General features: G+C 40.5%; 1 protein-coding gene across 2 annotated transcripts in view; it reads right to left on the reverse strand.

The window, feature by feature from the left end:
- Positions 1-25,854, reverse strand: part of fndc3a (fibronectin type III domain containing 3A) — a 55,447-nt gene that overhangs the window by 7,179 nt on the left and 22,414 nt on the right. The window contains exons 4-21 of one of the 2 annotated variants that reach the window (XM_068316829.1): positions 13,530-13,606; positions 13,168-13,414; positions 12,539-12,832; positions 11,167-11,225; positions 9,033-9,199; positions 8,862-8,921; positions 8,638-8,776; positions 8,023-8,076; positions 7,419-7,543; positions 7,068-7,242; positions 6,454-6,540; positions 2,599-2,737; positions 1,979-2,047; positions 1,757-1,875; positions 1,240-1,345; positions 830-1,005; positions 545-658; positions 246-395 (exon numbers count right to left, since the gene is read on the reverse strand). In XM_068316829.1, coding sequence (XP_068172930.1) covers positions 246-395; positions 545-658; positions 830-1,005; positions 1,240-1,345; positions 1,757-1,875; positions 1,979-2,047; positions 2,599-2,737; positions 6,454-6,540; positions 7,068-7,242; positions 7,419-7,543; positions 8,023-8,076; positions 8,638-8,776; positions 8,862-8,921; positions 9,033-9,199; positions 11,167-11,225; positions 12,539-12,832; positions 13,168-13,414; positions 13,530-13,606 — 2,357 coding nt within the window. Of the gene's footprint in view, positions 1-245; positions 396-544; positions 659-829; positions 1,006-1,239; positions 1,346-1,756; positions 1,876-1,978; positions 2,048-2,598; positions 2,738-6,453; positions 6,541-7,067; positions 7,243-7,418; positions 7,544-8,022; positions 8,077-8,637; positions 8,777-8,861; positions 8,922-9,032; positions 9,200-11,166; positions 11,226-12,538; positions 12,833-13,128; positions 13,415-13,529; positions 13,607-25,854 lie in introns of both variants that reach the window. The other variant, XM_068316828.1, reaches the window with a different exon arrangement.

Here is a 25,854-nt window from a genome sequence, read left to right on the forward strand (position 1 = left end):
CCAACAATAAACTTCGAAGTTTTGATCTCCAGTAATTATCACAAATGATCAACTAATCAGTTACAAATACTTTGTCATTCATGAAACCAGTCAAAAGCCAAAAACGTGTTATATGGATTATAATGAGGAAAAGGTTCCCCCAAACATTTTGTTTTGCTATATACATTTGTTCACCGATGGAAGTGTTGGTAATCATAGAGACCCTAGCTTTTAAATGATATCCAGCCATGGTTCTCCGTGCTCACCTGTACTCGACAGAAGTAGCTGGTTGCAGGCAGTAGCCCCTTCATTTCGTGGCTGAGCCCTGAACCACTGTAACACACCTGCATGCAGCCCTCAGCAGCTCCCCACTCCAGACGAAACTCTGTCACCTGAGCTCCATTACAAGGAGGGGCCTAGAAGACAAACAATGAGAAAGCTCATCAACACTTACATTGATATTACAGTTTCAAGTAATGAAATATGTGGAAGTTTTATGTTCCGTTAACAGAATGATGCATTTAAGGCAAAGGAGAGGCAGAGGACAAAGTACACTCTGGCTTACCTCCCAGCTCACAACCACACAGCTGGGGGATTTGCATGTGGTGGAGGGAGCCTTGCACTGATCAGGGGCCCCGGGGCCAGTTGTAACCTCATAGCGCTCTGAAGGGTGTCCAAACTATTCGTAAAGCACAAAGGATTTAATTTAAGTAAGAAAACCACCCCCCCGAAACTTTTGTTTAAATATTGTTTGATGAAAAATTATTGAAAGCAGCTGCAAGGCAGCAAGACAAGCAAACATAAACAATCTCTCCTTTTAATGATAAATCGGTGTTGACATTCTACTCACCCCAGCCTTGTTCGCTGCCTTGAGCCGGAAGCTGTAGGTTTTGCCAGGCATTAAACCTCCCACGGAGCAGTCCAGCTCTGGACCCTGGTAAACCTCTCTGCTCTCCTCAGACTGGTGCCCACTCATTTCTACACTGTAGCAGGACACTGGGCTTCCTCCATCTACCTGAGGGGGCCCTATGGAGTTCATGAAACCAGTATTTATAAGTGGGTATATTTTAAAATTTGCTTTCCTAGAACAAATACAATAATATACAAATAAAATGCACAAAAAAAATCAAAACACCAACTGCATAATCAAAGCCCACTCCTGTGAAGTAGTTTACTAGACAAAAAAAACAAACAAAAAAAACTGCATCACCAGAAGCGAGAAAACATCCCACACAGATCTCAGAGAGAGGAATGACTCACCCCAGCGCAGTTGCACTTCCTTGGCTTTGGGCTTGCCTACTAGCCGAGGGGGCTGGCATAACCCTGGAGGCACTGCGGGAGTCTGTACCTGCAGGGTTTCCGACAGCTTGCAAAGGAGAACAACACAACAATTAAGTGACCCAGTATAAATAAACTGGCATCTTTATTTATTCATTCTTAAATATTTTGTTCTATGCATTAACTACCAGACAGATTTTAGGAAACATGGCATCAAGGGTTGCAGCAAGGAAGACCCTACCCAATTTTCAAGTTATCCATATAAAGGGGAAAATCATCTATTTTCCCCACATTATCTAACTGAGCAATTAGGATTTTTATTTGTGATCTGGATTAGATTTTTACAAAGAACTGAGTGACCATCTCATTTTATTAGTAATTATGGCACTACGTTATACATATTACAGAAAAAAGAAACACGTGCCGTTGCAAAATTCCTATCAGTTTCTAATAGAATTGTAACTGATTCCAGCCCCTGTGGTGATAGTGAATGACTCACCGGGCTCTGTCCACCCTCGCTCATGCAGTAAACACGCGCCTGGTAGGAGCAGCCAGGCTTCAAGCCTTCACACACATGCTCTTTGGCAAGCCCTGAGTAAACCTGCACCCATGACAGGCCTAGGAGCAAACAAATTAAAAATACATGTTATTAATTTCAACAAATTTATATCAAAATAAAACTTCAATAAATAAACATTTTATTCGTGTCATTTTAAATTACCAGTCAAATCCTCAGACAGCTCCACAATGTAATCTGTGACTTCTGCTCCACCATTATCTTTTGGGGGTTCTAAATCATAAAAACAAACATCAAATATATCATTAACAAACTACACTACTAGGTAGCCAGAAAATTGCAAGAAGCTTTGTTTCATTGTGTCTGGAAATTTACTTAAAAAACATTTTCAGAAAGATTCAGAGTTGGGGAGTGATTTGGTGAAGGTAGACTTGCTGCCTCCGAAAACACCAGAACCTCATTCACTAGTATATGTAAAAGTACAGGACAATTGAACCTTCTTTAGAAAGTGATTGCAGAGACGAGAGGTAATTTTAGAAAGCAGAGGGATATATGTTGAGATTTTCAGAACTCAGATCCTTTTTCATGTTGAAAGCTAAAAGCAAAATACACGTCGTGGGTGACATGATTTCCAAGTGAGATTTAGGAAGGATTGATGCTAGTGTCTGAGGAGGAAACAGTCATTCATCCACTGCAGACGAGTGGAAATGTCATCTATTTAATCTATGGTCAGGCAATGCTCATAGAGAAGAGTAAAATTGTAAACTGGTCATTCAAGAAAGTTTACACCGTGTAAGACTAAAGGGACTTTAAGGGAAACTCACCCCAGACCATCTTGAAGCTTGTGGGCAGAACTCTCCCTCTGATGACAGGCCTGCTGGGACTGCTGGGTTTGTCTGGGTGTGTGATGAACTCCACCACCTGGCTAGGGTTACTCTTGCCCTCTGAGTTGTATGCAGCCACCTGGTCAAGTACATGAATACAGCCAGTCATATTACTCCTGACAGAATATTGGCTGCTTTTTGCAAAGATAGTAAATGAGGACAAGTTCATAAAGGTCACAGAGTTTCTTGATAGTGGACCATGATTAAACTCAGACACGTGAATGAAGGAATCCAACACTGCACCACTTCCTACATGCACCTAAAACAGCCGCAGAAAAATAGATTATAAAGACAATTCAGCTGCAGGCCTCTAGAGATACATATCAACCTAAATGATTTGACACACTAAGCATTGCAATCAAGCAGTCAATAGCTTTAATGGCATTTGCATTTCAGTGTTGCACATCTGCAATTATATGGAAATCTCAGCAAGCATGCCAAGTGTGGTTAATCCATACTTGGCATGCTTGCAGAGAATCAAGATAAACGTACACGGCACCCAAGCTGCATTCACCCTGTACATCTGGATAATTGGAAATGAGAGAAGAAGTCTTGAAAGTGACTGATGTGGAGAATTTCTTGGTTGATGTTCTTTTCTAGAAATGAGTACAAACTTCAGTCTGTGCATGGGCATGAGTTCAGATTCTTAAGCAAGGCACAATGCAAAATAGGAATTTTTCTCAACTCTTAGTGCTGGAAAATAACTATAATTAATGACAATCAGTCAAAGTGCAGATTATGTCCATTCATGTCATATCTATATGTAGTGGACGAATATCACTGCACTGATTCCTGAGGAAAACTACTTAAGAGTAACATGCTCTTTAAATTTAGCAACAAATTTTGCAGAGGAATACAAAGGACTGAGAGCACTGTCGCATTATTGTGCTACAATAATTGATCTGAAAAACCAAACAGCACATGGTTAACCACAAGAGGAAAAGGAAGCTGGTAGTCATCCAGCCATTAACAATGAAGACTGAAGGCTCATGATTAAAGTACCTAGGAGTCCAAATAAAAAGAAATATTGCAATCTGGACTCACAAAACTGAAGCAAAGAATTCTTCCGCACAAAAGTATATTTGGCTTGACTCGTGTGGAGTGTGCTCCGCTTCTGCTCTGTCTTTTAGTAAATACACTGGGTGCTCACATGCTGAACCATTATGGTGATCCTAATAGAACATATTGACATTACAATGAGTGTAGGTGTTTTGTACCATTTTCTACTTGACTGTCTAAGGCTTTCCCCTGTTTGATAATAATGTGGATATCAATGTAGTATTCATAAACACAGTCATCATCACAAGTGAGTCAGTAGCTTTAAAACATACAGCCTGAACTCTGTACCCTCTAAACCAAAATGGGTATTTCCAAGAGTGAGATTGCCCCTGAAATTAGCAAATAAAAGCAGAAATGTCTAAGTCCAAGTTAAAATGTCTTGTAGTCCAAGTAAAACTCATAGTCATACAAAATATTACTCAATGTTTGCTTGTATCTTCACATAGTTAATGCAAGCTTTCAATTGTTGGGGGGTGTAAAACCACACTTGTCATAGGGGGGTACAGCCCCCCGCACGGGGGATCGGGGGGCCCCACGGGAAATTTTTTAGAAAATGGGGTTGTTTTCTGGTTGCATTCTGGTGCATTCTGAGGGCAAAATCTTCTGTTCAGTTTACCTACAAAAATACACTAAAGTCAACAGTTCAAGCTGAACTATCTTTATTTCTGTCCTACTTTATGCAGGAATAAATGTGAGATTCAACAATTGAAAACTTGCATTCACTATGTGAAGATAGTCATACAAAATATTACTCAATGTTTACTTGTAAGTTTTACTTGGACTAGAATACATCTCAACTTTGACTTAGACAACACCATTGGTATGCCATTGTTTAATTAAAAAAAAAAAAATTGATAATATTATTTTTCATTTCAATTTAAAAGGCATATAAAATAGCAAGCGAGGTGAATACATATTTACATGCATCGCTGGTTATTCCTGCCGGTCATAGAGATCAAAAGTCTAAGACTACAAAAAAGTATTGATAATATCTTTCATTTACCTTCTGATCGGTCTGTCACCACTCCTACCCCCTCTCAGCATTCACCATTTGTTGTTCAATTAGAATTTTAACACAAAATGTACTATAAAACACTCCATTCTCATTTTCTTTCAATCGATCGTCCTCGCCTTGTCGTACACCAATTTGTGGGTTTAGCTTAGAAAAAAAGAAACTTTTTGTTTTTCATTGGACAAGAGGAGGTCATGACCCGAGTGCATATTTAATGATCGGGAGCGTTCGGGTCACTTTGGCTATTTCCGTCGGTATGCTTCGGCTAAATCCTGTCGGCATGCGGAAATAGCGGCGCCGGCGTAAATAGCGGCGCGAGCGAGCGAGAAAGTATTAAGTTTTAGCCTTTTTTCCGTAAAAATAAGAACGCCACTGTGGCTACAGAGTCTAAAAACTTTGTAGCCACTCCGGGATTTACTTTGCCTATGGCATCCTGAGCTTGCTAGCGCAAGCTCAGGATGCCAAAGCTTAAAAAGCCAAAGCTTCAAAAACTATTAACTACACTAGTTTGACATTTTATGCTTTTTCTCCTTTTATTCTCATCAAGCTCAACTAGCACTACATACAGGCTGTCTGCATCTCACTTCAGATTTCTGTATGATATTCATCAGACTGTTTAACTTCCGGCTAGTGTGAGGTGAAGAAGGTACAAACATAATCACAAGATACTGCCACTGTCTATGTACTTCTTCTTGATAATTGGGAAACAACTATAGAAGACAAGAATCCAGGAGTCAGAGAACTCAGCCCGAAAGACCTGACACCACATCAGCAGCTAGATCTAAACCCCAGACAGAGATTCTATCTGGTTCATCTGCTGTTCTATCTCTCTCTTTCTCTTGCCTTGTCCCTATTTCCATTATATTTCTTCTCCACCCAACCGGTCAAGGCGGTTGGCCACTCTTCAGAGTCTGGCTCCGCTTCCAGAGTCAGGCTCTGCTCTTTGGGGCCTGCCTGGACTTTCTTCCTCAACGAGGGAGTTTTTACTCGCTGCTGTCTCATACTTGTTCTGGAGGCTTCTGTTGGGTTTCCCTAGCAATGTGGCGCAGTGGGTAGCTCTGTTGCCGCACAGCAAGGCGGTGCCATATTTGAGTTCCACTCTGTGTGGAGTTTCCATGTTCTCCCCGTGTCTGCGTGGGTTCTCCAGTTTCCTCCCACCTCCAAAAACATGCGCTTCAGGTTAACTGGCCGTTCCAAATTGCCCGTAGGAGTAAGTGTGTGTGCGTGTTTGTCTGTCTCTCTGTGGCTCCGCAGTGCACTGACATCGCATACGGAGTTTCCCACGCCTCACGCCCTCAGTCAACTGGGACAGGCTCCAGCTCCCCGCAACAGCGAATGAAGCGGTAGACGTTGACGCAATGCATCAGAATGAGCGATGGCTGAGACACAATAAGGCACAGCGACAAGGACAGAGATGCTTGCCTATCCCTAAACTTGGTCACATGACTGCCAGTCAAAACACTATTGAGGATAAAATGTAATGCTTGTTTTGATTCTCACAAGGACTCCACATATGATGAGCATCAACATCCTCCTGTTTATGCATTCAGTCGCCCACCGCCTTTACTGGCACAATCCTGCAAACGAATGAGTCATAGGGCCACTGTGGGCATCAGCACCCTCCCAGCCTGAATACTGACCCCTCCACTGAAACACACTCCACTGCAGTCTAAGGCAGTGGATGACCAGCTGAAAAGATTTCACACATCACAAGGATGCCTTACCCTAAACTTGTACTTTGTATTCCTGTGGAGATTCCTGACGTTGCAAGACAGTTCTTCGCCGTCGTAGCTTGGCTGAAAGCCATAACCCTAGGACAAAGACAAATGACAGAAAGAAAAGAGCTCGGTGAGCAACGACTTACCAAATTACGATCCAAAACACAAGAAACAAAATGGTCTGCAGGAGATGAACAGCTTCAGGGACCAGGGGGAATTTTTTATGTTCTACCTGATGGCCACTATGTCTACAGGTAGCTGCTTTAGTGCAGAGAGAGGTTGGAAAATGTAACAAAAAGAAATTTATGAAATGTCAAAAAGAAAAAGATATGAATTTGTTTTGGTTGGCTTTAATTGGACAAGAAAACCCGAATGAACTCAACAGTTAGGGCATACATCAATCAAGAAAATGGAATTCTATTAATAGCTGATGATGGTTATGAAAACTGACAGGTTTTTATGATACTTGATACTTGCTGTCTGAAGATGAACTGCAGACAACAACATGTAATGTGCGACACTGCCAAAAAAGAAAAAAAAAACCCTCTCCTTTTGTTGCTTAGGGTTTTGATCTCAAAGGACTTCTCTATTTAAAAACACAGTGCCAGTGAGAGACATACCGAGCCTTCCTCCTCCATCTCCAAAATATAGTAGATGTCATCTTCCTTTGGAGAGCTAGTGGGCCTCTGCCACTTCAGACACAGCCAGGTCACCCCTGCCATCTCCAGCTCTGGAGGGAAGGGTGGCAATGGCACACTGCATGAGGTGAACAGGTCCACCACTTCACTGAACTCGCTGGGGAGGGCAGAGAGAGACAGAGGATGGGAGAGAATGGAAGAAAGAGACAGGAGACAAGAGTGAGGAACACACATGCACACAGATGGTGACAGTGAATGGAAGAAATAGTGACATAAAAAAGGACAACAGGGAGGATGCATCCAGGAAATAATCTAATCTGTGAAACCACCTACCTTACACCCATGTCATTTTTGGCAGCAAGGCGGAATGAGTATCTTGAAGCTGGCGAAAGCTTGGTCACTCTGTACTGCTTCTGGGGCCCGTAGTAGCACTGCTCGTAAACCCCAGTGCCCTTTCCCTTTATTGAGTAAAAGGTCTTCAGTTACAATAAATCATTAAAAATCTCAGTTACAGATGCAGCATGGGTGCACAAAGCATTCACAGCTCTTGTCATATCAGCCCAACAGCTTTTGTAGATACATACAGTGCACATTTCTTAATCCTTGTTGACATGTAGTTAAGTATAGTAATATATTTAAAGCATCAACTTCAATGACTTTTCTTTTGTAATTTTCATTTTTATACCGTTTGGAAGGTGGTGAAACCCATTTTAAACATGTTTAGACCTGGGAATTTAAAACTGTTGCTGTTGTAAAATGTCCAAAAAAGATCTTTCAAAAATGTCACAAACAGGATGCGGACAAGATGAGGTTAACCACTTTGTTAAATAAAATACGGTATAAACAATATTACCACATGATTGCATTCCATGTTTCTTCCAGTTTTACAATGTCACAACTTCTTATTGGAATTAGTAATTGTAATAAAAATAAATACCTCATCCCATTGAAGAATGTAGTTTTGGATTTTTGAGCCATTGTCACATGGAGCCTGAGAATAAACCAGACATACTTTGAGTTTAACATGCTAATATAATATGCACATATACAATAACATTGCATAGGTTAAGACAGGGCTTTGGATGACCTTTAGGTGTCATAATCACCATCATTGTTTCAATATTTACTGCAAAACATTTTCCATAACTGCTGCTAATTACATAGCAGCAACCTTCAGCTCTACTCATAAATAATGTGACTCCAGTTGCACACAACATTCTTTGAAGTTTGCTGAGCATGGTGGCTCTTGTTGGCTATTCACACATATTGAAGAGGCAATCTGCATAAAGACACTGAATGGTGCCGTAGGGAAGGTTGACAAAGAATGACTTGTTTCTAAAGTTCTTAAATTCTCTACGACAGTTGTGGGGTGTCCTACTGAGTGACTTAACAATTTACCATAGAAGGCAAACGTATATAAAAAAAGACGCTATGGTTTAAAGTTTCTGACTTTCACATGCTTTCTCCAACCTAGTTGATTTTGTTGCTTGTCCTCCCCCTTTAAATCTGCAGGCTTAAATCCCAACCTCATGAAACGTCCTGTTGTATTTACCTTCCACTGGAGTACAAGTGTGTTCTTGGTCCCACTGGTCTTCTTGGGAGGATTTGGTGGATCTGGTTCACTGCTTAAGGTGGTAAAGCTCACAGCCTCTGATGGGCTTCCTTGTAAAAAGTTACACATGGCCTGGACCCTAGGCAGAGGGGAAATAAGCGGGTAAAAAAATTGTTCCCCAATGTTACAACACTAGTTACAAACAAAAGCATGATGAGGGTTACCTTATGTGATAGTCTGTGGCTGGTCGAAGATCTTCTAAAGCAGCACTTAATTCTTCTCCACTGCATCAAAGGAAGGAAAAACGTTTAGTATTGTTTCAAATAACTGTCAAAGTAAACTCCAGAAGAGCTATTGCTCTTCAGCCATAGTAGCATCCTGCAGCCAGTGCTCACCGGTACAAGCTCTTGTACTTTCCATCTTTGCCACTGAATGAAATGGAAACCTCATAGCTGAAGGGCTCCTGAGAGCTGCAGTCATCGTCCACACTTCCGTTCTCACTTTCAGGCTTGGTGATCGCTCTCCAGCTCACTGCCGCTCCTCTTGGCTGGATGTCTGACACCTAGCATATGAAAGTGTCATTAGTTACCAACCAAGAGTCTTCATAACACTATTAAAAAACAGACACAGAATGAGAGACTTTGGTCCTCTAACAAAATCACATGAAAAATGTGAAAACAGTAATTTTAACAATTTGGAAAAAAGATCAAGTCGGGTAAATAGTGCTGCAAAGTGTTTCCAGGTCCAATGTATTTATAATAAGAAAAATAAATCTAGAAATGTTCATGTTGTTGAGCAGTCTTGTTAAGTAAATTTCCCTCTTGCTCATCTTAAAATTCATATTGTCCTCTGTATTTATAACCGTTCTGCTGCGAGTTTTGTATTTCTCAAATATTTTTTATAGAATTTCAAAGCTATGGCTTTTGTGTAGTTCTGTCTAATTAGTGGCCCAAGTCTAACATATAATCTTCAATTTTGTAACAAAATAAATATGAGCCATTAAGCACACAACCATGACTAAGTGAGAGAATGGTAATTAAGTAAAAAATCTGTACCACTATTAAAGCAATGTTCAAACCTTTCTGTAACGGCTAATATCTTTGCTAGAGGCACATTTGGGAATAGAAATACCCACAAGGTTGCAAGTCAGGATGCCTGATTTCCTAAGAGAAATGTCTCAATGATGCTAATGGAATGTTTAATAGTGCAAAACATTTGCACCATTGCAAATTGCATTACCCTTCCCTGAACTGCCACTGTACCACAGTGGAGGGATTTGGGTGCCTAGTGATCCTTGTGAGAGAATTCTAATTTGGTAGGGATCTGAATAATAGGGCGGAGGAGGTTGCTGGATGAACAAGGCAGACCTAAAAGAACCATGAGGGCTTACTTAGGAATGTCACCAGGAAAGCTTCAAGCACATACCAGGAATGCCAGAGGATACGGAATCTGAAAAAGACACTTTCTATGATATCACTGCTAGTGCACCAGTATGAAGTGGTCATTTCAAGGCTGCGGGTGCTGAAATCCACCACAATCCAACTTCTGGACCTCCGAAGTGAGAATCAAAGTGCTGTCAAACTGAGGCAAGAGTCCTACCGGGCTTGGTTAGCTTGTGGGAATCCCAAAGCAGCTACCCCAAGCCAAGCCTGTTGTGTTCAGTCTTTCTCAAAGTTCTGGAAATTGTATGGATGTCAAGGTTGACATATCTCTTAAACGTTGCACTGACATTGGGAAAAGTGCCCCAGTGATTACAAATGGTGGTTCCTCTTTTCAAAAAGAGGGACAAAAGGGTTCCCTGCCAAGTGTGAAGCAACTGGGATGAGGAACATGACCTCCAAATCTGAGGCCATGGGTCTTGATCAGAAAACTGTAAGTTGCCAACTTTGGGTCGCGGAAGAGTTGCTATAGCAAGTGGAGATGTTCGAGTATCTTTGGCCTTGTGTGAGGGAAGAATGAAGCATGAGGTCGACAGAGAGGTCGCAAATTTGGGGTAGCGAATCAGAGTAGTTGAGCTGCAAAGAGAAGTTCTTGATTTAACGGTCGATCCACATTCCTAACCTCACCTATGATCACAAGCTCTGTAGTGACCAGAAGAACAAGATCGTGGATAACTGTGACAGAAATGAACTTTCTCCATAGGGTGGACACGCCCGGCATCAGGAATATGATGAGGCAAGCGTTCGGACATCCTAGAGAGACCTGACGGAGTCGCTGCTCCTTCACATCAACAGAAATCAGTTGAGGTGATTCAGGCATCTGGTCAGGGTACTCTTTGGATGTCTTCCTGGGGAGATGATTCAGATTGGAGAAGACCCCAAATAACCTGGACACGATGGAGACAATGTTTCTCATCTAACTACGGATCTTCTTAATATCCTTCCAAAAGAGCAGGTGGAAGTGGATGGGCAAAAGAGTCTCTAAGACTGCTGCCTCCGCAACCTAGATCCGAGTAAGCGGAAGAAGAGGAAGATAGAGGCAAACTGCATTATTTATATTAAGAAAAACAAGGAGCAGACAAATACTAACCACTGGTTTACTGATGGTACTCAATAGTGCTTGCAGGGCTTGAGCTTCCTTATCCAGCTCTGAGGAGACAAACACAGGTGAATATGAATAAAACACAGTATTAAAAAAAAATTCCGAACGTAATCTCTCCACCATTACAGGGACATAATGGCCAATTACGCAGTACAGTAATCCCTCGTTACTCGCGGTTAATGCATTCCAGGACCATCCGTGAAAAATGAAATTCCACAATGTAGCGTCAAACAATTTTTTTTTTAGTATTTACAGTAATTCAAACATTTATGAACCCTCCCCATACTTATATCAAACCACCGTATATCTATAATACCTTTTCCCACACTCTTCTAGATTGTTTAAAACACTTTTGTGTTTCACGGAAGTGTGCTGCGTTCTGAGACTCACGGAACGCAGAGCACACACGGATGCTGTCAGCCAATAGCATGCGCATACGGTATCATGTGATTAACTACTAAAAATCCGCCAAAATCAGCAAAAAGAAGCAAAGACAAGGACCTGTTGTTCTTTAGAATACCTCCTGGGAAAGTATCGCGCTAAAAATGCTCACGCGCTAGTATGTCAGTGGGATTATCCATATTATGTTAGCATTGAGCTAACCGCAATTTATTACTATTGGACTGTGTGGAATTAATAACAACTCTAGTTGTTATTAATTCCACAGTAAATTTAATTGAAAGCGGCACCTTTTTGCTGTTCTTTTGACACAACCGTTCACCGCACAGGTAACAATATTTTTGGTGTTAATCGCGTCTAGAATTGCATTGTTTCTCATGGCTGCTAAGCTACCTTTGGCCCCAGTGACGTATGATGCCCACGTGACCACTGAATGCGGAAGCTGCTGCGGAGCAGATTTTAAGCTTTATTGACCAAAAGGATGATGCTACACACATAAAATTTATTATTTCTTCTATGTTTCACAATGATGAATAACATATATGTCACTTAAAATTAACTTTACTGTCCCTTTAAGGCCCCTACAAAGCATGTGTGAAATTTTTAAGGTTTGTAGAAAAGTAATGGTGAGAATTTCAACATTTTTAAGGCTACATGTCAGTGGTAAACTGGTCAATTTTGTGGGAAAGAAGTGGAATATTTTTTAAAAATTATAGTAATTCCTTAATTATACACTGGGGTTATAAAGAAGAACTGTTAAACTCAATGATTAATGAGCAGCCAGAGTTCATGTAATCAAGAGTAATGTTGGCAGTGTTACTGATCCCATCTCCACAACCAGCTGCTGCAGCTAATGAGGCACTATTCTAGTACCTGAAAACAAACCACTCCTGATATTCAGAGAGTACTGTGTTAGCTCTGTTGCAAACATCAACAAGCCTCCACTCTTTAATCTCCTTACCTCCTGACTCTCTATTTTTGCCCCTCCCTGTATGCTTGTTCGGGCTGGCCAATGCGTGAGTGAGCTGTCCCTGTTCGGCCTCCAACCCTTTTCCTCCAACTCCATTAGTAATGTCCACCACTGGAGGGCTGTTGCAAGTCTTCTGTGGCGACGGTGGAGGACTGTCCTTTACATGCCCTCCTCCTCCTTGACGCTCTTTCAGTTTCTTTTGTAGACGCTCAAATGTTTTACTAGTTCTGTCATCTCTGTGAACAAACGGAGGTCGTCCGTGCTGGGGGTGAGATTCTGCAGAGACTGAAGGAACATAAAACACTTGTGAGTATACAGACACAAAGAAGCAGCCAGAGAAGCAGGTCAAAAGCGGTAAACCTGCAAGCTAATATGAAAGGGCATACACATAGACAAGGCTGTAGTGAGATACTGAAAAATTCAACAGTCTAATTCAGGCCTTGCTTTTTATACCCTTACTCTGCAAATCAAGTGTTTGGGGCACATACTGTACATTGGAGAAAATACAGTACGCATTTGATCCCCCACCTATTTTGAGGGTTTGCACACTGACAAATAATAGTTTACAAATAGTTTCCTACTAGAAATATGGACAGAGCCCAGACTCTGCTCGCACACACCCTGCTCTGAGTAGACATGAGCTGGATGGTATTGGGAGATGTACTGAGAACCCATGTCACCAACACCCCCTGCTATGCCTGTGTATAAGTGGGGCGGTGGGGGCATCATGGCAGGGTGTGGGATGAAGGCAGACAGGTGGGCGTGGGGCGGAGGTGGAGGGTGATGGAGAGGGGAGTGACCCCCAGGATGGAACTCTGGTTGCTGAGGTAAAACCAGAACCCGCCGTACTCCATTCTCTTCTATTATCTAAGAGAAAAAACAAATTAAAAAAAAAAAAAAAGCTCTTAGTGCAGATTTTAAAGCAATTCTGAGTTCAACAAGATGTCAGTCAAAACACTGGATTGAAAAAAGAAGAGAATACCTGTGAAACATATCCAGGAGGCACATAAATTGGAGGCACTGAACCATTTGGAGACATCATGGGAACCTGAGCAGGACCTACAAATGAACAAGATCAAACATTACAAATCAGGAAAACAGCTGCTTACGCCGTGGTTAATGGATTGAAGGAAGATGATGACACTAAAACCAAAAGCATAAAAATCATGACTAAATGTCTCCCTCATATACAAATGAATCAACATGAACAAAGCTTTTTTTTTAAAAAGCTCACACTATTATTTGTAGGTATTGCTTAAATTGTAACATCTGTAGCCACTATGAAGACTGATGCATGAACAATAATTGTCCTATTTGTTAAAGCTATTAAACTTAAAAAAATATTAACAAAAAACAGTAAAAATTTGTTCTGGTTTCAGTCCTGGTAAACAGGACAAGACGGTCTTATGAGGCTCTTTATGATTCTGAACAAAAATGTGTTTTAACACAAATCACACAAAAACTTGTCTGTAGGCAAAAATAATCCAATAGTCATCCACTCGTCAAATGGATGAAATCACGTCTACTAATGACTTTGTATTGATTATTTTGATAGTCGACTAAATACTGATTATTTTTTCGATTGGCCAACTAATCGGATCATACATACATTGAATGTAAAACAGACACCTTGACGCACCAGCGTGAAGCTGCTCTTATATAACCATTAGATTTCAACAGATAGATCATCAAAACTTTATTTGAAATACACTGTACCTGTAGCAGTAAACAATTAACACTTCCGCATAAAGTGCAAACATCTTAATCTGTCTTTTGCGTCAAAAATGCAACAATCAGGTAGGCACGTGTAACTAAGGAATCATTTAAGTTTAGGTCTCACTGACTCAAATATAAAAAATGTGTTTTTCAATTTTATTACACTCTGACACCATATAACCCCAAATTGCACAATAGTCTTGTTCATAGCCAGGAAAGTTAGCATTTCTACATGTATTGAATTAAAGCTTGCTCTATTTTAAGGGCAGATACCCCCTGCAGTAGAGAAAATCTGCTCTGATAGGGTGGAGGTTACAGGGATGCACAGAAAAGATTTAGGTAGCTTTGACAGTGTAGGGAAACAACCCTCATTTTCATTCAATTTCAGTTGATCTTCCTTTTTAGCAAATGATGCCTCTTCAAAGTACAGCCAAACTTCATTTATCACAACTTGGATCTTTCCGTCCTCTTCAGATTCTCCACCCTCATTTTCACTCAAACTGTCTCAGTCAGACTGAAGGAGGGTTTCCAGAGCACTCTTTCTACCTGAACCATTGGTCCTCTGCAGTTTTGCATTCGATGTCCCAGTTGTTTTTGCTTCTTTGACAGCAAGCACTGCAATACTCCCTGGCAGTCTGACGCCATCTTCAGGAGTCAAAAACTTCTGCTTTCTGTATTTGTGGTCCAAGGCAGCTGCAAGAAGAACTGGATTTTCTTTGTATCCCTATTATCTCTTTTTCTGCACTGGAATTGAAAGATTTTCCTGAGCTTGTCTCATATTGTCTTCAGTGTACAGGCCGGATCATCCCTTTGACTACCTGTGGATGAACTGAAGGGGTTGTGTGCTGCTGTCCAATTCTTCAAAAAGCTCTGACTGCTCTGGCTTCAGGTCACAGTAGTGCTTCCCCCCCTTGGAGTTACCTCAGGATCTGACAGAGTGGCAGTGAGAGGCCAGGGCTGTTCAAGGAGTCTTTCAATCATGTGAAATGTGCTGTTCCATCTTGTACTGACATCCTGGATCACTTCATTATGCTTAACGTTCCTTTGCTCCTGTTTCATCTTTAACTTCGTACTCGCCAGCTTGTTTCTCTCCAAGGGCTCCACTAGCTGCCTAGCAGCACCTGGAGCTCTTCTGATGGTGGTTTCTTTTAGAGCAGTGTTGACTATGAGTTGGAGTGTGTGTCCAGCCCATCCATGTTTTTCTTCCAGCACTTGCATTGCTGCCATCATATGGAACCCTTGTTGTGAACTATTGCTTTTCTTTTGGTAGGCAAGATGTCAAACTTTGCTAAAAGAGGCACGGTTGAAGGTTGTCATCTTCCAATCTTCACTCAGGAAATGGCAAGACACTCCAAGGTAAGCCTGTGTTGCATGACCGGTCCACACATCGGCAGTCAGGGTGGCAAACTGTTGATACCCCTGAAGGTCTCCTTTACCTTAAAAATATGATTTGGAAAAACAGTAAGCATTATGAAGAAAATTATAGACATCTTTATTTCACTAACAACTTCTTTTAGTTCAAAAAAATTCAAACTGAAATTGAGAGACAAAGAAACTGACCTTCTCCAACACTGATTGATTTCTCCATCGATGTGGTGAAGTGGAATCTGCCTTGTTGGTAGTTGCCATCGTAATCCGGGTTGAACTGTTTAACTATCTCTTGAAACTCTTAATAGTCCACCACGGACAGGGGTCACATGTCTGTCACCAACATGACTCAGTCAGGACATTTTCTTGCAAACGTGCGCAGGTAGCTGACTTTGTAATTCTTCATTGCTAATGTTAACAATTACTGCTATGTGAGTATAGGTAGTAAGATAGCTCTCTGTTTATGGTAACATTAGCAGGTAACTAGCCAGTTAGCTTACCGAGATGACAGTCCGTTCAAGCTACACCGTGCTTCCTTTTCAGGTGCTCGTGAATGGCAGTTGTGCTGCCGTGGAAGGCAAGTTCTGTCTACCAGATGTTATATTGCAAACTCTTCTCTTTTATCGTCTTAAAATACATCCACACATTTCAGCTCCTTTGCCACCGGGCAGCCATGATAGCAGAGCCCGTCTGCTAGAACTTCAAGTGACGTCATGGATGAGACCGATTACCACTATTGCACGTGCGTCAAGGACAAAACGGCAGAAGCAGAAGTGGAAGATAGAAAAGAAGTTTCGGGAGAAAAACAAAGTTTAAAAAAAACAACAATGCGTCGTCTATTAGTGTTGATTTTATTGGCTTATACTTAATTGTACCATGAAACAGAGTGAGAGCGTGAGAGAAGGGGAGAGACAGCATGACACTCATCTCCTTTGAACACAGACTGAACCATTTACAGTCCCTATCTCTGCTGAAGGCTTGATATGCATCATACAGAACAAGTGCTGAGACCAGTGATTTCTAGGTCTTTACTTTTTGACATCCGTGTCCCACTCAATACTAACTGAATAATATTTGAGCTGGGCTTGAATGTCATTGAGTCAAGACTATTGCCCTGACAGAAGCCTTTACTATCTGACAGAGAATTGGAGAAGAAAAGGGGGAAATGATAGCATTCTTATGCTTTAGTTGTTTTTTTAAGACCGATACATACCCTTGTATTATTGCCAGACCATTTGATGAGGAAATGCAAGTAGTTTATTCTTGTTAAAAATTACTACAAAAAGCAGACATTTCAATATGGATTTTTCATAAAAGATGCATGAGATAAGAGGCCAGGGGTTAAAAGGAACGGAAGGGAAAATCAAACTGCTGAAATGAAAAAAAATCCAACCAACTCCAACCAATCAATGTTTAAATGAGATATGCTATTTAAATACACAGACCATTACCCCAAGTACAGCCAACCTGAAACAGTCTCCACTGGAAAGAAAAGCTTATGTTGCCAGATGAACTATACCAACTGCATTTTCATTTCCGACTGCATTAATTTTTTATATACGCCAGTGGGTTGGAAAACACCACGTTTTAAAATTGTGATAAATACTGAGAAACAACATTTCTTGTGTTCCTCTGTCATTGAGCAGCAGCTTAGCTCAGGTCTGGGAAGTGACAGCTCAGCAGAAAGCCTCTGAGCCAAGTTTGCACATTCGTGCATTACTCTTCTTGCAAACCTACGACACTAGGCCCTAATGGCAGATGTCATGCTGAACAGAAAAGACATCCACAATACACTGGCTGTCCAGAAGCCTTTTTGTGGAAGAGTTTCCTTTCATGTTTATAAAGCTGTCATTAACAGAGAGAAGGCAAATCAAAATGAGCTGCAATAATTGGCCTATGGACTACACATGCTTCTCTTTTGACATCTGAGATCACTTTCAAGTACTGAAATTCAGTCTCTACCTCTTTCAGAGAGTAACAACAAAGATTCTTATAAGACCTTGACTTAACTGGTTTCTTCATAAAACCCCCAGCTAAAATGGTTACTGTTAAAATTGGCATCTGAACTTTCTGTTTAGAAGTCTGAGTCTTGCAGAACTGCATTGTGTTGTATTTAAAGCAAAATAAACATTATTAAGATACCTCATTACAACACTGTTATGCAGAATCTGTATATTGTTTCCTCCAGTCAGACCTGTCACTAACCGAGCAACATGGCTTACATAATATCGTGTTGTTGTTTGGATGTGTCATAGTATGTTGCAACAGCTTACTCTAAACTGTAAAATAGTGGCTGGAGCTATAAATAACAAAATACCAGAAACCAGCTGCATGGAAATAGAACTTATCTTTGATTCAAAAATAATCAGGTCAAATTTGTATTTAGCTTCTAACTGACTCATGGAAGTCTGATTTAGCTTGTCTACATTTCAATGCATTAATAATGCAATAATTTGCACATTTAATGTGATTTATTTGCTCCAATGAATGTAGAAAAATTATATCATATATCATTGACTCTGCAAAATGACAAGATGAAAAGGAAAATCGGAGGAGGATGGGAACAAAAATATGAAGGGTACTTCTATGAATGAGTTAGAGTGAGTTAAAGAGCGACTTTGATAAAAAGTTGGAAGAAGAGCTACAACTGGCACTAGACACCATGGAAGAAATGAAGGACGAAATGAAGAAAATGTTGAAAGACAGATGAAAATGACAGAAGAATTGTTATCTTAGAACAAGGACAACAAAGAATGGATAATGTGGAACAAAGCATTCGTATAAAAAATGTGATCATCACTGGCATCAAAATTAAGCTGAGGAATTACGTATATGCTGTGGCCAGAGGAGAGGGAACTGAGCACAGGGCTGACACCGAAAACTATGGAGCAAGTGATTTCTCAACTGAGGGATCTGGAGATTAATATAGATACGGACTAGATTGAAACATGTCATCCACTACCATCTGGAGGTAGGAGACCACCTGCAATGCTGACAAAATTGCAGAATCTTGTACACAAAATTGCTCTTCTGAAACAAGGCTTCAAACTGAAAGGAAAAAATGTCTACAAAAATGAGAATCTCACTAAGAAGAATGCTTATATCACTAAAAAAGCTCAACAACTGAAGAAGAATGGGCTGATCGACAACACTTGGACGAACAACTGCAGGATCTTCGTCAAAACAAAGGGGCTTTCTCCAGAATAGATGAAAACAATGGTGATCAGGAGTGCAGAGCAGTTGGTGAAATACGAGCAATAAAGATGGATAAGAGTTGTTACTACACCGAAGATGTGTACAACAGAATCACCTCAATAGTGGGAGCCTCTACACCAATTTTGGACACATCAAGGAGCCATAGAAGAGTTGAAAAACCATTCAATATCATCAATGTCAGAAAAATGGATTAATGAACAAAAAAAACGGATTCTGCTTGGAGGGATAACGCCAAGTTTGAGACTTTAAAGACCAGGTTGATATCTTCTGACAATTTAATAGCATGTGTAACTGTTAAAGTATCTGTAACATACTAGTTAATTCTTAGATAAACAGTGTCTGCTGAGGGAGGGGAATATGATCATTATATTGTTGTGAAAAACACTGGCAAGGTTATCTTCTTGTTTTGACTATCCATGATAACAAAGCTTGTTGTTCCTAGGAAGAATGTAAATATGGTTATGCTCTAGGAAAGTGGTCGGCAACCTTAAACGTTTGGAGAGAGGCAAAAAAACTAAAATCAAACTTGTCGGGAGCTGCAAAAAAATCATAAGTCTTGTGTGAAGGCAAAAAAGGCTGTGTCTATATTAGCCTACAATCAAATTGACTAACTAGTCCACAAATGCGTAATGAGATTTATGATTAAATGTTTATTTTCCATGCAGATCATCCTGGAAAGGATTACGCACCACATAAATACTCTGTTGTACCTAATTTGGTGCTCTAAGTTTAACATCCATTACTACATTAATGTACTATGTTTTGCTGCATTGATGAACTCCTTAAATCTGCTCCCAAATGAAGCCCACATATCAACCATCGCTCCTAAATAATCCCCGTTCAGTGTGTGATGGTGATGAAAGTCTCTGGACTCTTTCAGGTAGTGGAGGTGAGAGCCTTCCTGTACATCCCTGATGAATACAGTCAGCTTGAGCTCCAATGACAAAACAGTGTTTCTGATCCTGGGGACTTTTATTGAGCATGTTTAGGTGATGTGTTCTACACGACCAGTGCTATTAATTAAATCATTTCTTGTTGCGGCTCATCGGAGTTTACATACCTGCAAAACAGCGCTGTCTGTTCAACATCGATCAAATCACATGACTCATAACTTTTAATTGATAATGCTGGACTTGAATTCATGTCCTTGATTTGCTAATTGGTTATGTTTTGTGTCCTTTCCTTCACCGTCTGCAGAGAGAAGCATGTCTTTAATTTTCTGTATTATCTGTTTTGTTTATTTTAATGAAGGAATCCTTCATGTAATCACCATCTATTAGAGATATAGTCAGGGGGAGTGATTGTTGGAACCACCTTGGCCACAGCAGTAACTCTGGTCAGATAGCAGGCGCCACACAGGGAACAGTTCAGATTTCTGGTATTTAATAATTTGCAGTATTACAAAATTTAACTTTGTGAACAACTCGGTTTTTGTATGAGAAAACAGCCTCCGTAAATTATATTGGTAACTCGCTCTATCACTAACTCACAACATACCATATATACAAAAACATCATCTAGGACCAGACGGCGCATCTGAGCTGTCTTAAAAGGTGCCTGCCTAAAAATAAACACGGTGACGTAACAAAACAGGGAGTGTCAGCCTTTTTTTTTTTTCGGATGCTGATGTTGATGTTGTAAATATGATGAAGGTGTGAAGTCGGTTATATTAACCTGTCCAAAAAAAAATACAAATACATACGAAAAATTTTTTTTTTTGCTTTTTAAAAAAAGAAATTGAACCACGATATGGACCCTTCTTTGCACTGCTTTTGTTTGTTTACAATGGATAAGCCACAGAATCCCACAAGCAAAAGAAGGGGCGTGCCTGTGTATCAACAGTATATCTATATCGAAAGATATAAATCGATATATTGATACCTCCCACATTACATGGTAGCTGATATTGTTGTCTGCTTAGTGGTTAAGCTCCAAGACCTTGTGTTGCCTCCCAAATTCAAAAACAATTTTGGCAAATAATTTTCTTGGAGTTATATTCTTACAACTACTAACTTGAAGCTGTTTATGGTGTGCGTAATACCTTGTCCAACCCCCTTACTTGCTTAAGTGTTAGTTTGACACTATGATAGCAGAGGCTGCTGTGTCACAGTTGAGGCAACAGTGATCCCTATTTCTAACATTTGTATAGAACAGTGAAGCATAATAAAGTCACAACAACCTACCCTTGTGAAAGAGTCCTATGTCTACAACGCAGATATCTGTGACGAAAACGCAACACTTTAAAAACACTGGCCAAAGGGAAGTTTTTTGAAAACGCCGGGTATGTGTTGTCATGTCTGCAACTTTTTCTATCTGGGGGGCATCTTCCTGAGACGAAAAACGCTGTGACGTCATGGGTGTGATCCGTGTCTACATGTATACACATAATGGAGTTAAAACTGGGTATTTTTTGATGTGTAACATCTCCAAGTCGCATTGATAAACATGCTTGACACTTGAAATATTATTCGTCTCTTTCTTTCTTTATGACTTATAAAGTTTATATTTATTTATTATGTATATATTATGTATTTATTTATTCATTCACGTTCCTCACCAAAGACGCCAACGCCAGTTCTGGGTCAGACTGGGATGTGCTGCCTGCTGGTGGGAGAACTCTGTGGTGGAGGTCGTCCTCCAGGAGGAACAGCATCAATTTCAACACGTCCCGGTCCTCTCTCCTGTGGTTTTTGGAGTTTTTCTGCATATAAATGTGTTGATCAATGCACTTAGGCGGTTACGTGTGGACGGAGATTTTTTCGAAAACGCTGTCGTGTGGATGTGAAGTTTTTCCATCTGGGGTGAAAAAATTTGCATTTTCAAAAAGATCCAGTACCATGTGGACATGACCTCAGTGTCTTGATCATCATCAATTTCAGATTACAGCAACATTTTAGTGGGAGCTTAAGTTTTATACTGTTAATGCCATGTACTTTAAAGTCAAATAAAGACATTGTTTGGGTCGGTTGCCGCTGACCACTAATTTTGGTGACTGTGTCTCTGGCTGCCAATGCTGACAAACAAGAAATATGATGAATCACATTAGCGTTCATTATGGTATAGACCAAAATACCTGGTGTGTAATCACCTGCAGAGTTTAGGGAGAAGAGGATGATCAAAAAAACATTGAGTGAGGGGAGGAAGATGAGGGAGCCACACATATCCATGAAAGAGAAAAGGAGATGAGGTAGGGTGGAGAATGAGGGAAAAAAACACACCTACTCTTTTACATCAGACTGACGCACAAGTGCTGACAGAGATCAGATAGAAAAGGCCACATCCCCTCCTCTTCCATCCCCCCACCTCCCCTCCCCCTGAGTCAGCTGGAGCATTGCTTGTGCTGACGTGGCCATGAAGTACCAGCCTTCCAGAGGAAGCAGCCACAGGAAAAACATTAGTCGTCCTCCACAAAACGGCAGGCTGCCACTGAGCCAAGTATAACAACAAACAAGCTGCCTGCTCGAGCAATGCAAACAGAGTTGAGGCAACACTTTGGAACAACCATCGTCACCCATCAACATCACAGCCCCTTTACACCTCCCTTCTCCTACGGCAGGCAGCCAGGATCAACTAGTGTGGCATGTCTGAGTCGAGAAGGTGCCAGAGGTTATCGCAGGAAGGTGGAGATAATTGCTCACATTAGAGGAAACAACAGATGGGGAGAATTATCTGTCCAGACACATGTCCTCACACAAACATAAATATACACACACAAGACCTGCCCATTGGGAACTCTCTAAAATATTTATTACAATAAACAACAGTCAACATATCGCAAACATGGCTATGAAATAACAGTGACCCAAACAAACTGTCAAAGATCTATTGAATATAAAAGCAAACCCTCAATTAAGAAAGGCTGAATAAAAAGAAGCTAGACATAGGCTAGTAAGACACACCATGAGCTCTCAAAAAGCTCCCAACTGCATAACGATGAAACGAGAGCATATAAAGATGGAGCGGACTTGATTATTAATTAAACTAATAAACTGTCTCCATGCACAAATAAAGATGTAAGAGAGGCCAGGTGAGGGAAGACAAGAAGACTTACAAGCAGACATTAATGAGGCAAACAAAGGAAAAATAATAGTTTCTCCTCTTCATTTTTGGTGATAACACTGGTGACAATTGTTCAATTAATGTGTGGCAATGGCATATTGTTTACATGCAATTAAAAAATTTCCATCCATTATGAGCCATAGCATTCTGATAGCTGATCAGGGAGCCAAGGATGTGACCATTTATCCACAGTTTAGCCATTTCACATTGTGCGGATTCACCGTCAATCCAGGCATTTAGAGAAGGCAAGCAAAGTGAGGAGAGGAGCATTTACTGCTGATCGTTGTGCAAACCAAAGCCAAAGGGATGAAGATGTTCAGTAAACATGACAAATTTAAGAAGTCATATTTTGATGCCCAATTTAATTATATTCGTTATGCATTTATAAAGTTGTCGCTGTCCCATCGGCATGAAAGCCATTTTGGAAGGGGAAGAATGAATCAGTTACACTTTTTTCTGTTTGTTTTTTGATTTTCAGGATATAAAGGTCCCAATCCACAGCCATCCTCTCCTTCCCTTTTTTACCTTACCAGCCATGTTGAGAGTTTAATCTATAAACAGCTGAGTGGGCATGGATTGGCTTGCACTGGACATCCCAACCTTGACTTGGAGGAAAAACATGTTTGTTTTTTCACATACCCCTTTCTCCTTATCTTCCATAATCCCCTTAAACCTTCTTCCTCCCTGTTGCAATTAGAGAATGAATCACAAGCTCAATCATTCAAAGAGCCACTCACTGCAGAAGCTGTGCATAAACCATGTGTATTTGCACACCTGCATGCTCTTGTTTGTGTATATGTACTTCATGCTGGGGTTCATTTCACAAAGCAGGTTTAGTGGAGACCCTGGGTATCTTGGCACTGAAATGAGGGAAAGGAGTAGTGTCCCTCACTGCTGCGCCATGTCCCTCACAACAGTGCCATGAGGGACACCATCAGCCAGAATCATTTCAGAGTCTAAGTCACTATCATCTCCACAGTGGGCAATGAAAAACATACAATACACATTTCATTTGGTTATATTTATTTCTTACACAGTAGGTTTTGTATTATTCCAATAGCTAATGTACTAACACTTCACACGATTCACCTGTGACCATTGCCCACCTCCAACTTGTGCTCCAGTATTTCTATTTCCTGATCTGCCCTCCTTATCTGGCAGTCCAGATAAACAACTATCTGTTTTCTGTATTTTTTTAGAAAGTTAATTCTATAACCTTCTTTAACAGATAGTTGGGAATACATGAGGACACTAAACATACAGTTGCATACGGATTCCACAAAACAAACCACTGGTGTTTACTGAGCATCTATTTCACTAATAATCACTATTTCACTGATAATCTGTGCAGCTGGGACCCTTCTGCTACTGTCTAGCCATGCTCTGTTAAAAAACGATGAGAATGTGTTAATACATCAGTGGGGGCTAAATGTCACTCTGTATTGTACCAGAATGTTATGCAATGGGAAGAGAACAATCAGTAACATAAAATCTTAGACCACCTTTGTTTTCTTCAATGTTTTGTTAATATGGTTTTCTTTTTATCCATTAGTAACTCCTCTGTGTATCACGTTACTAAAACTTGAAATGCCTTAAAGTTATTATAAGTGGCACAGTGCCACAGGTGTTGATGTAAGAACTCAATTTTGGCTATTAGTTTTGGCTATTCAGTTTTGGCTATTATCAAGGAAAACCATGCAAAAAAGCTAGATGTCAGTTCTTGATTTCAGTTCTCATATAAAATAGGTATACAAATTGGTATGAATATTCTTTGTCATCTGTTTTTATAGCGTGCATACGTGCCTATGCATATTACTGTTTTATTTAAATAATGTTAAAAGTTTAAATATATTACATTATTTAACAGAACTTGATATAGATGAGAGCACATTTACTGTATGTGTGTGAAAGGAGAATAATTTTGGCAGTACAACAGAACAGGCGAACGTCCACTTAATATTTATTGTACAATGTCAAACACAATGGAATTGAGGAAGATCCCTAATGAGATGATGCAGAAGTCTGACATGTGTCAACAATGATTTTATACTTCATTCTCAGCTGCTGCCATGTGGGCTTCTCCCCCGCTGGATTGCACCTAAATAAAATAAATTAATGGGCTATTATTTGAGCCGTATCACTCTATAATTTCACTGTGATGGCAACGGACTCCGTTTAAAACTTGCGCATTGACTTGAGCAGCAATTCACTCCCATGCCATCACCTTCTTTGCAGCTGCAACGCTGTTCCTCTTCTGAAAATGTACTCCAAGTCTTCATATGTATAAATTAAAATCTGTACTTCAACTGCCGTAGAGTATGCAGAGTGCTTCTCGCCTGTCGTCATGGTGACTCGCTGAATTGGGGCTCCATTGATTATGGCTTATTAGAGTTGAGTCGCACCTGCTAAACTGCAGGTGAACTTACCCTGGACTGATAAAATTAACCTTCAGCAGCCTTTGTGAAACTGCAAACCCTGGGTTTACAGGCTCAGGGTAAGTCAACCCAGAGCCACAGGTTATACTCTGGGTTTGTTAACCCTCTTTCATGAAACGGACCACTGGCTGGAGGAGGATGTGGAACGCACAAATATAATATGCTATTATGGCTAATTTGTATGATGTTTCCAGTCCACTTATATGAACCACATGTGATTTATTTATAGGCTATTGTGAGTAACGAAACACCATCGCCACAATGTCGGATGTACGACATAGCGCATCCTGGCTGCTCATCAGGCAGAGAACACATGACTGCCTCAAGACATTCTGACAGAAAATACACTTAATACATCTGCAGCCACATAAGGAATAAGATGAGAGACTTTTCTTGGCCTTACAGATGAGGGGAAAGTATCCAGATGGACCTGACTGACCATCCCACAGGCAAACAAGGCTAGAAACTGAAAAGGGTGTGTGCAAGTAAATGTGAAAGTGTAACGTCACTCAA

This window comes from Antennarius striatus, chromosome 6, assembly GCF_040054535.1.
Source record: "Antennarius striatus isolate MH-2024 chromosome 6, ASM4005453v1, whole genome shotgun sequence".
Classification (NCBI taxonomy): Eukaryota; Metazoa; Chordata; class Actinopteri; order Lophiiformes; family Antennariidae; genus Antennarius; species Antennarius striatus.